The 12,316-nt window shown below is 41.7% G+C and overlaps 1 protein-coding gene across 2 annotated transcripts in view; it reads right to left on the bottom strand.

Moving 5' to 3' along the window:
• SACS (sacsin molecular chaperone) overlaps positions 1–7,018 on the bottom strand; it is a 33,235-nt gene extending 26,217 nt beyond the window's left edge. Inside the window, exons 1-4 of one of the 2 annotated variants that reach the window (XM_024752498.1) lie at positions 6,934–7,018; positions 5,950–6,035; positions 3,171–3,282; positions 315–461 (exon numbers count right to left, since the gene is read on the bottom strand). In XM_024752498.1, the coding sequence (XP_024608266.1) occupies positions 315–461; positions 3,171–3,186 (163 nt within the window). In that variant the 5' untranslated portion in view covers positions 3,187–3,282; positions 5,950–6,035; positions 6,934–7,018. Of the gene's footprint in view, positions 1–314; positions 462–3,170; positions 3,283–4,429; positions 4,544–5,949; positions 6,036–6,933 lie in introns of those variants that run through there. The other variant, XM_024752439.1, reaches the window with a different exon arrangement.
• Between the last annotated feature and the right edge of the window lie 5,298 nt (positions 7,019–12,316).

The following is a 12,316-nucleotide window of genomic DNA, read 5'->3' as shown; positions in this document are numbered from 1 at the left end:
ATTTTGTGTAGGCTTTCAACAGCTCACGTAAAATCTCAAACCTCACATAAAATGACTTAATATACTACACCGATTCCACCAGAAATGATGGCATTAACTTTTGCATCACATGATGACGATTTGGCATAGCTACCATGGTAACTTGAGAAAACACAAGATGCACTGATATTTCATTGATATACTTCTTGCCACTGACAGAGAATTTGGGAAAAATGCCTTTTAAAACAGTATCATCTCTGAAGTTAACCCAATAAAGTATAAAATATAGGCTAAAATAATTTTCAGTCTCAAGACTGAAAAGCCAAACACCATACCTGTTATATGATAGACAGAATTGAACCCAATTCCAAATCTCCCGACCTTCAGAGGGTCGTCCTTTTTCCGGCTCCGTGCTATCTCCTGAATGCCGTGCCAGTCCTCCGGGGTGAAAACCGCATTGTTGTACACGTAGAGAGCTGGCCCTGGGCATCGAGAGGCACATGCAGGTGTTGAGAAAGAAGGGAGCCTGGGTGTTCACTTCTCTTACGATAACTTCCTCTACATAACACTGCTTATTTGATGGGAAGATGGAAAGAAATGAATGGAGTGACTGATTGAGCATTACAGTTTGGTTGTTGTTTTCACATTAAAAACAGAAATTACGGGGCTTCCCTGGTGGCGCAGTGGTTGAGAGTCCGCCTGCCGATGCAGGGGACACGGGTTCGTGCCCCAGTCCGGGAAGATCCCACATGCCGCGGAGCGGCTGGGCCCGTGAGCCATGGCCACTGAGCCTGCGCATCCGGAGCCTGTGCTCCGCAACGGGAGAGGCCACAACAGTGAGAGGCCCACGTACCGCAAAAAAAAAAAAAAAAAACAGAAATTACAAATTAATGGTAAAAATTACCAGCAGAAGAAATATAGTATTGTTGACCAAAAATCCAAAAAGGAAAAATTATGGACTTAGATACTCAAAACACAGGGCAAAGAAGAAAATTAATCACAGCGTACTACTTTTAAATTTGTTCCTAAATAGAATATTTATTTATTTTTGTGAATGGAATTACCTGTAAATGTATAAGAAGACTAAAGAAACCCTGTTAATATATTATTTCATAGGGTGAAAAATAACCCTTCCACGTGCCTATGAATTCAAGCACAGATATGGGGATGCTGGCCACAGTTTGCTTTACAAAAATGGCGTGGCTGCTACTTGGAAAATAGTCAAAGTGGGGATATGAAAAGGCCAAGACCGCGAGGCTTTTGTAGGAAGGACAAGCACGTGGAGGCTGCCTCTACTAAACCCAGGCCACAGGGTGTCCTCAGACACAGCAGGAAAGGGCCTGGGGGAGCCCCAGATTTCGCCACACTCCTTCACTTGTACCTCTTAATTAACCACATCCTTGAAATCCTTAGTAAAGTGAGAAACTGGGGAAGATCTCTGAGTTTTCTGCATCGGATCTGACATTCTGAGTCTTTTGTAATCTCATTACATAACAAACAAGTTGAACTCAAGAGTTCTCGTGTACAACACTAAGTGTCAGTAAAGGGAAAAAACTGTGACCCAAGAAGATGACACCAGCCAAGATACCGCTCATGTCTGAATGCGAGAGAAAGACCCTCAAACACCACAAGCATGGAGGGCCCTCAACAAACATTTGTTAATTAAAGAGATCAAAGATCATGTCCACTTCCTTCTGTATGTGCAAGTTTTAAAAAATTGTCTAATCTGACGTCCCTTTAAAGAGCCTCTAAGTATGCTTATGCATAAACTCAGCTAAATAATCTTGTTTCATAATTTTTTCTTTTAATGAGGTGAAGTCAGGGCTGGAAGGAAAAACTCCTAGACATGAGAGAATTGTGAAGCAGAATACTTCCAGGATCTCTTCCCGATCTCTTCCCGTATACAGTTCTACAGGACACTCCCCAAATCAGGATGACACCAGACAGAAAGCATTGTGACACACACAATCTCGTTGAACCCTCAAAGTGACTGGGGGCGGGGGGACTATGTTCTCGCCGCTCCACAGGGGAGAAGGCTGACAGGCAGCCAGCCTCAGGGCCCCGCCCAGGCACAGGGAGGAAACACGAGGGGCGGGCCCGACTGACACTCCACACATCAGCACCCCACGGACGTGGGCCACGGGGAGCCCCGTGCAGGATCAGGGTTCAGACAAAAGTCCCTCATATCTACGCGGGGTATCTTTCAACAATGACTACATTAAATCACAGACTCTCAGAGCCAGGAAACCTGACTGGTTTCACCCTCTCACCGAAGAAATGAACAATGGGGGTGAGCTGACTTGCCCAAGATCATGAAGGGGGCAGGAGTCAGCGCTAGAATGAAAACCTCCTGCCATACTACGTCTCATCCCATCTCCTTATAGAATTTTAAAAATGCAACTTCCATATCACAAATATGACCTAAGAATAAATATATGTATTTATTTACATAATAAATATATCATAAATGCTAAATATCTAGTATTTAGATGTTTAACAGTAATGTTGATTACCCTCCTAAATCATGAAACCTCTTAAAAAATATATGACTTAATCTCCTTAAAAATATGTCCAGGGAAGTCTGAACTGACCCTCCCTTTTCTCGATAACTTTCTACCACACACAGTCATTCAATCACCCTACTGACTTTAAAGCTGCACTAAAAGTTGCAAATGTTCTTTTCAACACAGCACTTCAAGGCGCAGGACTTCAGCAGTCTTTACGTTCGTTATCGCTTCTTACTGTCTTTACTTTCATTTTCCTTACTCACTTCTCTCCTTCAATCTTTCTTCTCACCCTACTTCAAAATAATTCAAGGGCACTCTCAAAGCACGAAGTAATACACAAAGCCACAGCCTCTAACTTCTTTCCAAATGCACAGAAGTGTTCTATTTGTCTCGCTAATGATATAAATGCTCACAAGTTGACTGAACAGAATAAGAGATTTATGTATTTACATTGCTTATGACTCTGAGTTTCAAGATTTTTATTCTTCGCTCTGTAAAAATACCAACTAGCAGAGACATCTGCCCACAAAAAGCAGAGAAAAACATCTCTTGGAGTTAAATACGCCAAGAAGTGAAGGACAGGCGGTAACTTGACTGTTCATTAAACACTCAATTGTAAATCACTAAAACTCACCTGTTAGTACATAAAATAAAACTTGTCCATAACTAATTATTGATTCTTACCCTGATATTGTGCCATATCTTTTGACCAAAGAGTCTCTGTTCCATACTGAGTTTCATCATATAAAAATTTAACTTCTGTGGCCCCAGCATCTTCTGCATTCTGAATTAATTCCTAGTCAAGAAATACACCAAAAAATAATATTTAATAAAACAGTAATCTACTGCCCATCTTTGTATTCACCTATAATATTTAAAAAGTAATTACACATAAGTAAAGGAAACCCACTATTTGCATCGTGAGCGAGGTCTTTGTACATTCTTACAGTTAGCAAGTGCTGATGTGTAGTCCTTCCACATTGCTTATTGTGTAGATCTGTGCGCCAGCCAACTCAGTATAATTTTTCTCCCTTGGATATTTTAGTAGAATTCGACCTAGTTTAGTCTAACGTAAAGAACAGGTGACAGGGCTTCCCTGGTGGCGCAGTGGTTGAGAGTCCACCTGCCGATTCAGGGGATGTGGGTTCGTGCCCCGGTCCGGGAAGATCCCACATGCCGCGGAGCAGCTGGGCCCGTGAGCCATGGCCGCTGAGCCTGCGTGTCCGGAGCCTGCGCTCCACAGCGGGAGAGGCCACAACAGTGAGAGGCCCGCGTACAGCAAAAAAAAAAACAGGTGACAATTTCCTGGATGAGCTCTGAATTAGACCAAACCAAATCAAGGGGTTATATTTTAAATGGATGGGTCTTTAGACACAGAATAATCTACCCTGTATGAGCACACTCGTGAACCTCTAACTTTGGGGGGCACTATTTTTTACTTTCCCAGCACCCTGGAGTCACTAACAGGGGTGGGGGGTGGCAGGGACGGGCAGGAACCGCAGAGGGCGTACACTGATACTACAGCCATGCCGACAGCAAAGCCTTCATCAGAGCGGGTGACACAGCACACTGCCTGCATGCAACAAGACAAGCATCAGACTGAGTGCGGGAGCAGTGTGCAAATGAGAGCTGGTTGTGACATCAGGTGGGTGGTGAGTTCACCCCGTGCACACCAGAAGGCTGGGGACAGTTATCCCACATGCCGTTCAACCCCAAACACGAACACGTGACCACGCTTTTATCTACCTCCTCATCAGCTGCAAAGTCTTCCTGTTTACACAACTTCCCATTTCTCATGGGATTTTTAAGACTCACTCCCACCCTATTTAGTCTAGTAGAATCCCTAAAAATTAGCAATCTTATTTACATTAGGGTATAATATAAAAGAATATTAAAGGTAGAAATAAAAATTAAATAGGTAGCAAAATGCAAGTTTAACTTACAGGATGATAGCACTTTAGAGGCTGGATCTTGCTTTCATCTGGATAGCTACTTGAGACTTATGTGTATTTTAGGCAACAGAGATGAAGAAAACAAGATAACATCCCAAGTCCCAGATTCCAACTATCAGTCTCAAGTTGAACAAAAAATACGATGGGGCCCTTCTTCTCAGGGGATCTCTTTCAAACTGACTCTGAGAAGAAGAGGCAATAAATGTGCCAATTTGCATAAGATCTTGAGCTAGTCACTAAAATTTCTCTGGATCTGTTTCAGCAAACATCACACAAGGTGGTGGCCTAAGTCTAGGTAATTCTAAGATTCCTATTACATCTAAAGCGGTAGAATTCTACTAAAATATCCAAGGGACAAAAATCATACTGAGTTGGCTGGTACACATATCTACACAATAAGCAAAGTGGAAGGACTACACATCAGCGCTTGCTGAGCCTAAGAATGTACAAAGACCTTGTCACGACCACTGCCTTGTTTGCCAACAGGATCTCTATCACTCATTTTCGAATTGATGAGGCCCTACTAAATCCTATCTTAAATTTATTCTGTTCACCTCTCTCTACCCCCATAACCCAATAATGACACTCTTCCCACCTTCACTTTCCTAATATCTCAATATAAAAATGGCTTTCAAATTAGCCTTCTGTGAGCCACCGATGCCTGTTCTCAGAGACAGACTTAAACTGCCCCAGTGCCTCATCATTATTAAACTCCCTAGGGTACAGCACTCCTCAGTCAGCGCCTGCCTGAGTATGACTAACACTAAGGTAAGCTAAACTGACCTAGCGCTTATTCTCTAAAATGTTACCATCTAAACTAGAAAATGTAATAAGAGCTAAGATATTGAACATAATAAACACTAACTAATTAGAGGAAAATGCATAATAATTGATCTACTTTTACACTTAATTAAGGAAGTTTCTTATTAAGCCTAAATACAAAATCTAACTTTTGCAGTGTCTTCCATTTGCATTCTTTTATGATTGTTCAGTTTGTTTTTTTAATGAGTGTATTCAAACTAAAAGAATATACTGTAAATAGAAATACTTAACTAAAACAATTATCCTTTTAAATAAACTCTCCCAAAAAGCAAACTTCTAAATCTAGGAGAGTCAAACAGGCATGGGTTCATGGCCCCTGAATGTGGGTTTTGTCTTATTTTATTTGGTCGGCTGGTTGGTTTGCAATGCCCCTGCACAATGTTTTACATAAAATTACATTACAGAATTACATAAAATTACCAAATAAATGTTCCTAGAGCAACACTGCATGACTACAGCACACTGCGGCTTAGGGGGCTCCTTTGCCTCTGAAACCTCACATATTTACATGGACTGCATCTCAAGCCATCCCATCCAGCGTACGCACTGCAGGTGCAGAGGGAAACAGACACAGCCATTCAAATCTAGACAAAATTCTAACATGTAAATACTAACAGGCCTTGTAAGTAATACTACTCTGTCTCATTTTTATCAATGTAAATGCACACATGCACACACCCACACCTCACCTTAAGAATCTGTCCTCCTTCTGGATATCTTCTTAAAATGTCCTTGAGGAAATCAACAAGTGGGGGAGTTGTTTGACCAAATCGACCTGAGAACACGGGTTAAACAACTTAGAAGAAAGTCCAGTCCTCTGGCCTATTATCAACATGTTATTTGGTTCTGAGACACAATGAAGGTGTGCAAGTTCTGACTTCACACACTTCACTGCAGCCCTCTGGTACGAGGGCTACCTGACTAAACAGATTCAGTACAAAGTAAAGCAGATTCAATTTTATCAAATCTCAAGATTTTTAATTAAACTACAAATTAGGTTTTTAAAAACTGTTCAAACATATACCAAATGTCACATAAGATTATTAATTCAAAAATAAAGAGCATGGCGGGGTGTTGCTATTTTCCGAAGCAAATGAAATAAATGGCGCTATTTTGTGGCTGCTTTGCCACTAAGTAATAAGCCAGAGATTCTGGTGCCTGTTATGACATCCTTAATGGTCGCAAACTCAGCCAATGTTCTGAGTGTTTTGAAACACGGCACAATGTCTCAACGGCTGCCCAGTTCAAATACCCTAAAGTCTCTCCTAAACTGGAGATTCTCAGAACTGACCAACCAGGTCACCTTCAGACAGGTGACAGCAAAGCGTAGGGAGCATGGGGGAAGGGAAATAATTTCTCAGATGCACAGAATAAAAATACATCTGTTTATAAGTAAAAAAGAAATCTGTGCTTAAGATAAAATCATCACTATGAATTTATCTGCATCATTTTGGTACAACTACCCGCCACGACCAAGCATCCACAGGACCCTGCCCGCAGACTACTCCACCCAATGCATCCTTACAGCTCACTGGCTCCACCCACACCTGTGTTCCTCTGGCCCTGACATCCCCTCATCACATCCAAATGTTATGTACATTCATTTTATTTTTAAAACATAATCTTTATGCGACTAAAAATGGAATTTACTCCTGGTAAAGTCAATGTTATACCTCCCCCTTTTAAGCCTCTTGATTGAAGGTTTACAAAAAGATGACAATTTTGGGAAGTCAGATCTCCAATCCTGATCCAGTCAGATAACTGAAAAAAGAAAATAAAATTATGAAAAGCAATATAGTTCCTAATTCTGTAAGTTCAAAACTTTACCTCATTTTTTTTCACCTAAGAAATGTTTGTTTTACAAAACAGTAATAGAGTCACAGATGTAGAAAACAAACCTATGATTACCAGGGGGGAAATGGGGGAGGGATAAATTGGGAGATTGGGATTGACATGTACACACTACTATATATGAAATAGATAATTAATAAAGACCTCCTGTATAGCACAGGGAACTCTACTCAATACTCTGTAATGGCCTATATGGGAAAAGAATCTAAAAAAGAGTGGATTTATGTATATGCATAACAACAAAAAAGAAATATTGTTTGCTAAGTGTTCATATAAGGAAATAAGTTGTTCTGGAGAAGTGAATATTCCAGAGAACAAAAATTTAGTCATAAATTTTATTTTAAAATGTAAATGCTTTTTCCTTAAATAATTACAAATAGATAAAGATATATAGATTCTGCTTTAGAATAATTTTTAAAATTTTATGGTGAATCAGGAGTATCAACATAAACAAAATCATTCTTTTGATCGGCATTTCCAGAGAGTATTACTCAGAACAGAGCTCCATGGGATTCGACAGATATTAGAGGACCAAAAAAAAGCTTTAATTTGTTGGAATAATTTGGTTTTTAGGGCACTCAACATATTAATGTTATGGTAACCTTCTTTAAAAGGATTATACTATGTGGTATTTCACAAATTTTAGCAGTAATTCTTTTTTCATTTATTTTGAAGAGCATCTTGTAAGATACTGTTCCTAGAAATACACTTTGGTAAGCTGCTTATAGACGTTGTTATAAAAAAGCTATGATGTGAAAGGAAGAGATAAGTGAGGACTCCAACCTCTGAAGCTGCTTGGGTCTATGATTTCCCCAACTGGCTTTCCTGAAAAATGCCTCAATATACGTTTTCCTTTCGGTGACTGCTCTGCTTCCCACAAAGGCAGGGTACAGTGTGTGATCATGACCCACAGGAGCAGGTAATGGACTGCTTTTCTGAAAAAAAAGCCAGATCCACTTCTCCCCAGCAGCACACTCGTGCTACTGAGGAGTGACTTTCAGGCAACAGTCCGCAATCGCTACCCCAGCTCTCGCCTCTGGGAGAAGAGGTGAGAACTGCCTCTGCAACTGACCCTTCCTTGACAGGGAGGACAGGGTTCTGAAGGACACTGCTCTCCATATCACGACTCCACCATCTCCATCGTCCACCCCCCACCTCACACGGCTGCCCTCCAGGCTCCCAAAGCTCGGCCTGCCAAAAGGCGGCTTCAGCGGCCCTCCTCCACGGACAGTGGCACCAGCGTGTCCATTCCCAGTTCCCCTCACATCTAACTCGGTCTTCTCCACTTCCAATTGTTCAGACTCTCAACTTCTGTTGGATTTTTATAACCATCTCCCATCTGGTCTCCTTACTTTCTGTACATCATCTTCATTCTAGTCCCCATTTCTAAAATACAAATCTGGACATGGTTGTTAACGGTTGTTACAGCTCCCAGTTTATAAACACTTTCACATATGTGCTCCCACTGAATCTTAAGGCAGGCCTGTAAAAAAAACCTCTGTGCACAGGAAATACGGACAAAGATAATCACAACAGTACTGTTGCTAACAACAAAAATCCAGAAACAACCCAAATCCTATGACATATTCATACAGTGGAATATTATACAGCAATGAAAATGACTAAACTGTACATAAATTGGGGTGAATATTCATAACATAATATTAAGTGAAAAAAGCTAAATCCAAGTTGCTACATATAGCATAATAAGCTTCTTGTTAAGTTCATAAACAACTAAAAGTAAACAGTATATGGTTTAGCTTATACACACACATCCATACAAACACAGGTAACCACACACACACACACACACACACACACACACACACACTTACGATAAAACTATTGAAACAACTATAAAAAGGCAACCGAATAGAACACACGAAGAGGTAAGGCAAAAGAGATAGGCATACAGGCTGGGGAAGAAAAGAACAGAGGGAAAGGAAACCGGCAACAGCATTGTAGTTCTCCAGTTGGATGATGTCATCAAGGTTGTTCATTCTATTATTAATTAACTAATTAACTGATTACTAAAAGAGAGCTATGCATAAGACAAGGACTAGTAGTCCAATTCAGTTAGCAAAGGTACTTTTAAAGAAGAACAGCAAGAAGGGAGGAAGGAAGGAAATCTGTAACACAGGAAGATGTCTCCAGGTGTTAAAGAGGACTTGAAAATGAAGAATACACGGAGTAGAACCCTGTTGGTGACAACACACCCAACTGCTGTGTGAGCCTGACACTGAATGCTTTTGGTAGATTGTAATCAGTGGCCCATAGCAAGGCGGTGATTCTCCCAAAGAGAAATCAAGCAGCAGAGATAACCTCAACAGTGCTACCTGCTTTCTCCCCCTGAGCCTGCCAAGACTTGGGAGTTCTGCTTGGGCCTCTCTCCTTGGACCCTAAATCATTCAACCAAGCAAAGTGAAAGTGACACTGGTCGTGTTCATCTCCAGAGGCAACGAAACCTTAAACGTTGCCCATTTCAGTCTTCATATTTTGTTTCAAACAGAATGATGACAAAATACTTTGAACGTCGGGTCTCTGTTCAGGCCAGCCTAAGCCTCCCTTAAGGACCTCAGAGACGCTCACTTTCATTTACTAGGAAACAATAACTCTCTCCAAATTGTGAAGCAAATAGTGTAATATTAACTGCAGTCTGGATCTCCCAACACTTCTTCCTCTGTTCAGCTGTCAAGAACACAAGGAGGTTCTCAAGATTCAAGAGCTGATAGGCAGGACATTGCTGATCAACTAAAAGACAGGATAGGTAAGCAATACTTCAAACCTCCGGGTTTGAGGCTCAAACACATTTGGCTCGAGGAGAAAGTGTCAGGAAGATACGCAGCTCTAACGAACAGCTTCACTCTCTTCACAGGACAGGAAGAAGAACTTACAGATTCCTCTTCCAGACCAGGAAAAGCAAGAGAGACAAGGAGAAGAAGGATGGTAGGTGACCTGGAAAGACTGAGGACCAAGTAAGTGCCCAATGCTAAGTCCAAAACCAACCAGAGCCAGCGAGTGACACCGAGGTGTCAGCAGCTTTTGTTTCTTTTTACCCTGAAACATGCAGAAGTCTCACCAATGATTCAAATCTAAGAGGTTCTGAGCAGCACTGAATAAAAACGGAAAGAAACCACCTCTGTGAAAGATTCGCTTATAAAAAGGAGACCCTTCTTGATGACACGCATTAGCTCACTAAGTTCACCAGCTCAGCAGAAGTCACAGCCCGTCCTCTGCATCAGGAGAGAACTGTGCCCTCTGACTGTTTTCTAGGAGACCTCCATCCTTGAGTTCAAAGTTCACTTTTAATGGTTTAAGCTCTTCTTTGTTTTAAAGAACTTCACATTTAACTTTTATTTATTCGCAATAGGCAGCCTGACAGGTGCTCTCTGATGTGGAATAGTCAGAAGTCCATAGACTTTGGAATCCGACAGACGTGGGTTCAAATCCTGACTTGATACTTTATCTCTCTGAATCTTAGCTTTGCTCTTCTACAAAAGGGACTAGTCACAACCATCTCATGAGGCTGGCTGTTCTGAGTAGTAAATGAGATGATACATGGAAAGTCCCCAGCAGAACAGTGTGTGGAACATGGTTAAGTGCTCAGCAAATGTTAATCATATTCCCAGTGAGTTTACCAAGGTGCAGAAGGAGAAACGCACTAAGCAAGTTGCTTCCCAAAATCATGTCCCCAGCCCTGACCGCTATCCCTTGAGCTTCAGTGCCAGAGCCATAGCTGGCTGTTGACGATCACGCCCTAGACTCTTACACAGCAGGGACCTCAGAACTGGTTAGAATTCCTTTTATCCCATTCCTACCAGAAACAGGAAAACAGATTCTAACATGTTACTTAACTTGGCCTGTTACCCGCTGGTAATACAGGAACAGGATCTAGGTCATTTACCTCTTCACGCATTTTCCTAGATGCTTGATACTCTGCCACCAGCTCAAACATATGCAAAAGCGAACTGAAACTTGGATCCCCCGGAACTTGTTCATCTCTGCTAACTGAGCATTCTTTTCCTGGTCTGACTCAAGGCCTGTGAACATCCTTGGCCGGGCCTTCTCCCTTATTCTACATCCAACACCGCCACCACCCCTCCCTCGGTCTGCACAAATACACACCCCCGTCCGGTACCAAACCACCATAATTTTGTCTTTTACAAAGCCCGCTGTGCATCCTTTCCTCTCAGTTTCAGCTCCACGATCGAAGGCTGGAAGCTCACCCCTCTCTCTAGCACAAGCTTCCTAACTAGACTCCCCGCCGCACACCCACTCAATCTGAAACACGCTGCACACCACGCCCGCGTCCACCATCCCACAGCAGTGCTTTGCAGAGACACTTCCAGAAACCTTTCCAATAGCAAGACAGAGCCCCAACTGACTCTTTGGCTCTGACCACATCTAGGGAATAAGATGACAAAGGAGGACCAGAGGAACAACCAAAGAAGTAGGTAGAGGACCCGGGTGGGTACACAGGAAGGTCAAGAGTCTGGGGCAGACACAGATAAAGAGGTAAGAATGAGAAGCTTTCCTCTTCAGTCCTGCCCAAAGCCCTCAATCAAGCCACTGTCTCACACCAAAGACCCTGGGGAACCAAGGAGTAAGGAGAACTGATCCCTGGAGGAACACAAGAATCTGTCTAAGAGGGCAAGAGACCAGAGGGTGCACCCAGGCACACAGACGGCCAAGATTACACTGAGAGGTTACAAATCACGGGTACCAAGCATGTCCCCAATATTTGTACTGTGTAGTAAGGAAATCCAATACTTGAAATGCCATCCTGGGTGGTTCAAGCAGTCCTTGTGTATCTGGTTCAACTCTTTTTTACCTCTTTATCACTTAAAAAGTGAAGATATTTACTAGGCTAAAATAATAAGTTAATTTCTAGTAAAACGTCTCCATTTAACACCTCCTTTAAGAAAACTGTAGTATTTCCACCAGTCTTAAAGGTCATATATAACATGAAATACTCCAATTTTCCAAAGTTTTGATCTGTTAAATCATTCATTTGCACCTTACAAGTTTTACTATAAATTTCCTCCTCAAAATAACAGCTTCCATGTTAAAGTATGCCTGAAGAGCCTCTCAGTCCTAAATTTCTGTGATTCAGAGATGGGTAGAAACATCTAAGACATAAAAGGTGAAAAAGTACTGACCAGGATTCCAGTTAAATGCATAACAAAGTCAGAAATATATGAGTAA

The sequence above is a fragment of the Neophocaena asiaeorientalis genome, unplaced genomic scaffold (assembly GCF_003031525.2).
Source record: "Neophocaena asiaeorientalis asiaeorientalis breed wild unplaced genomic scaffold, Neophocaena_asiaeorientalis_V1.1 scaffold443, whole genome shotgun sequence".
In the NCBI taxonomy this organism is placed as follows: Eukaryota; Metazoa; Chordata; class Mammalia; order Artiodactyla; family Phocoenidae; genus Neophocaena; species Neophocaena asiaeorientalis.
The sequence above is the reverse complement of the archived record's forward strand: the minus strand, read 5'-3'. Positions and strand labels throughout refer to the sequence as shown.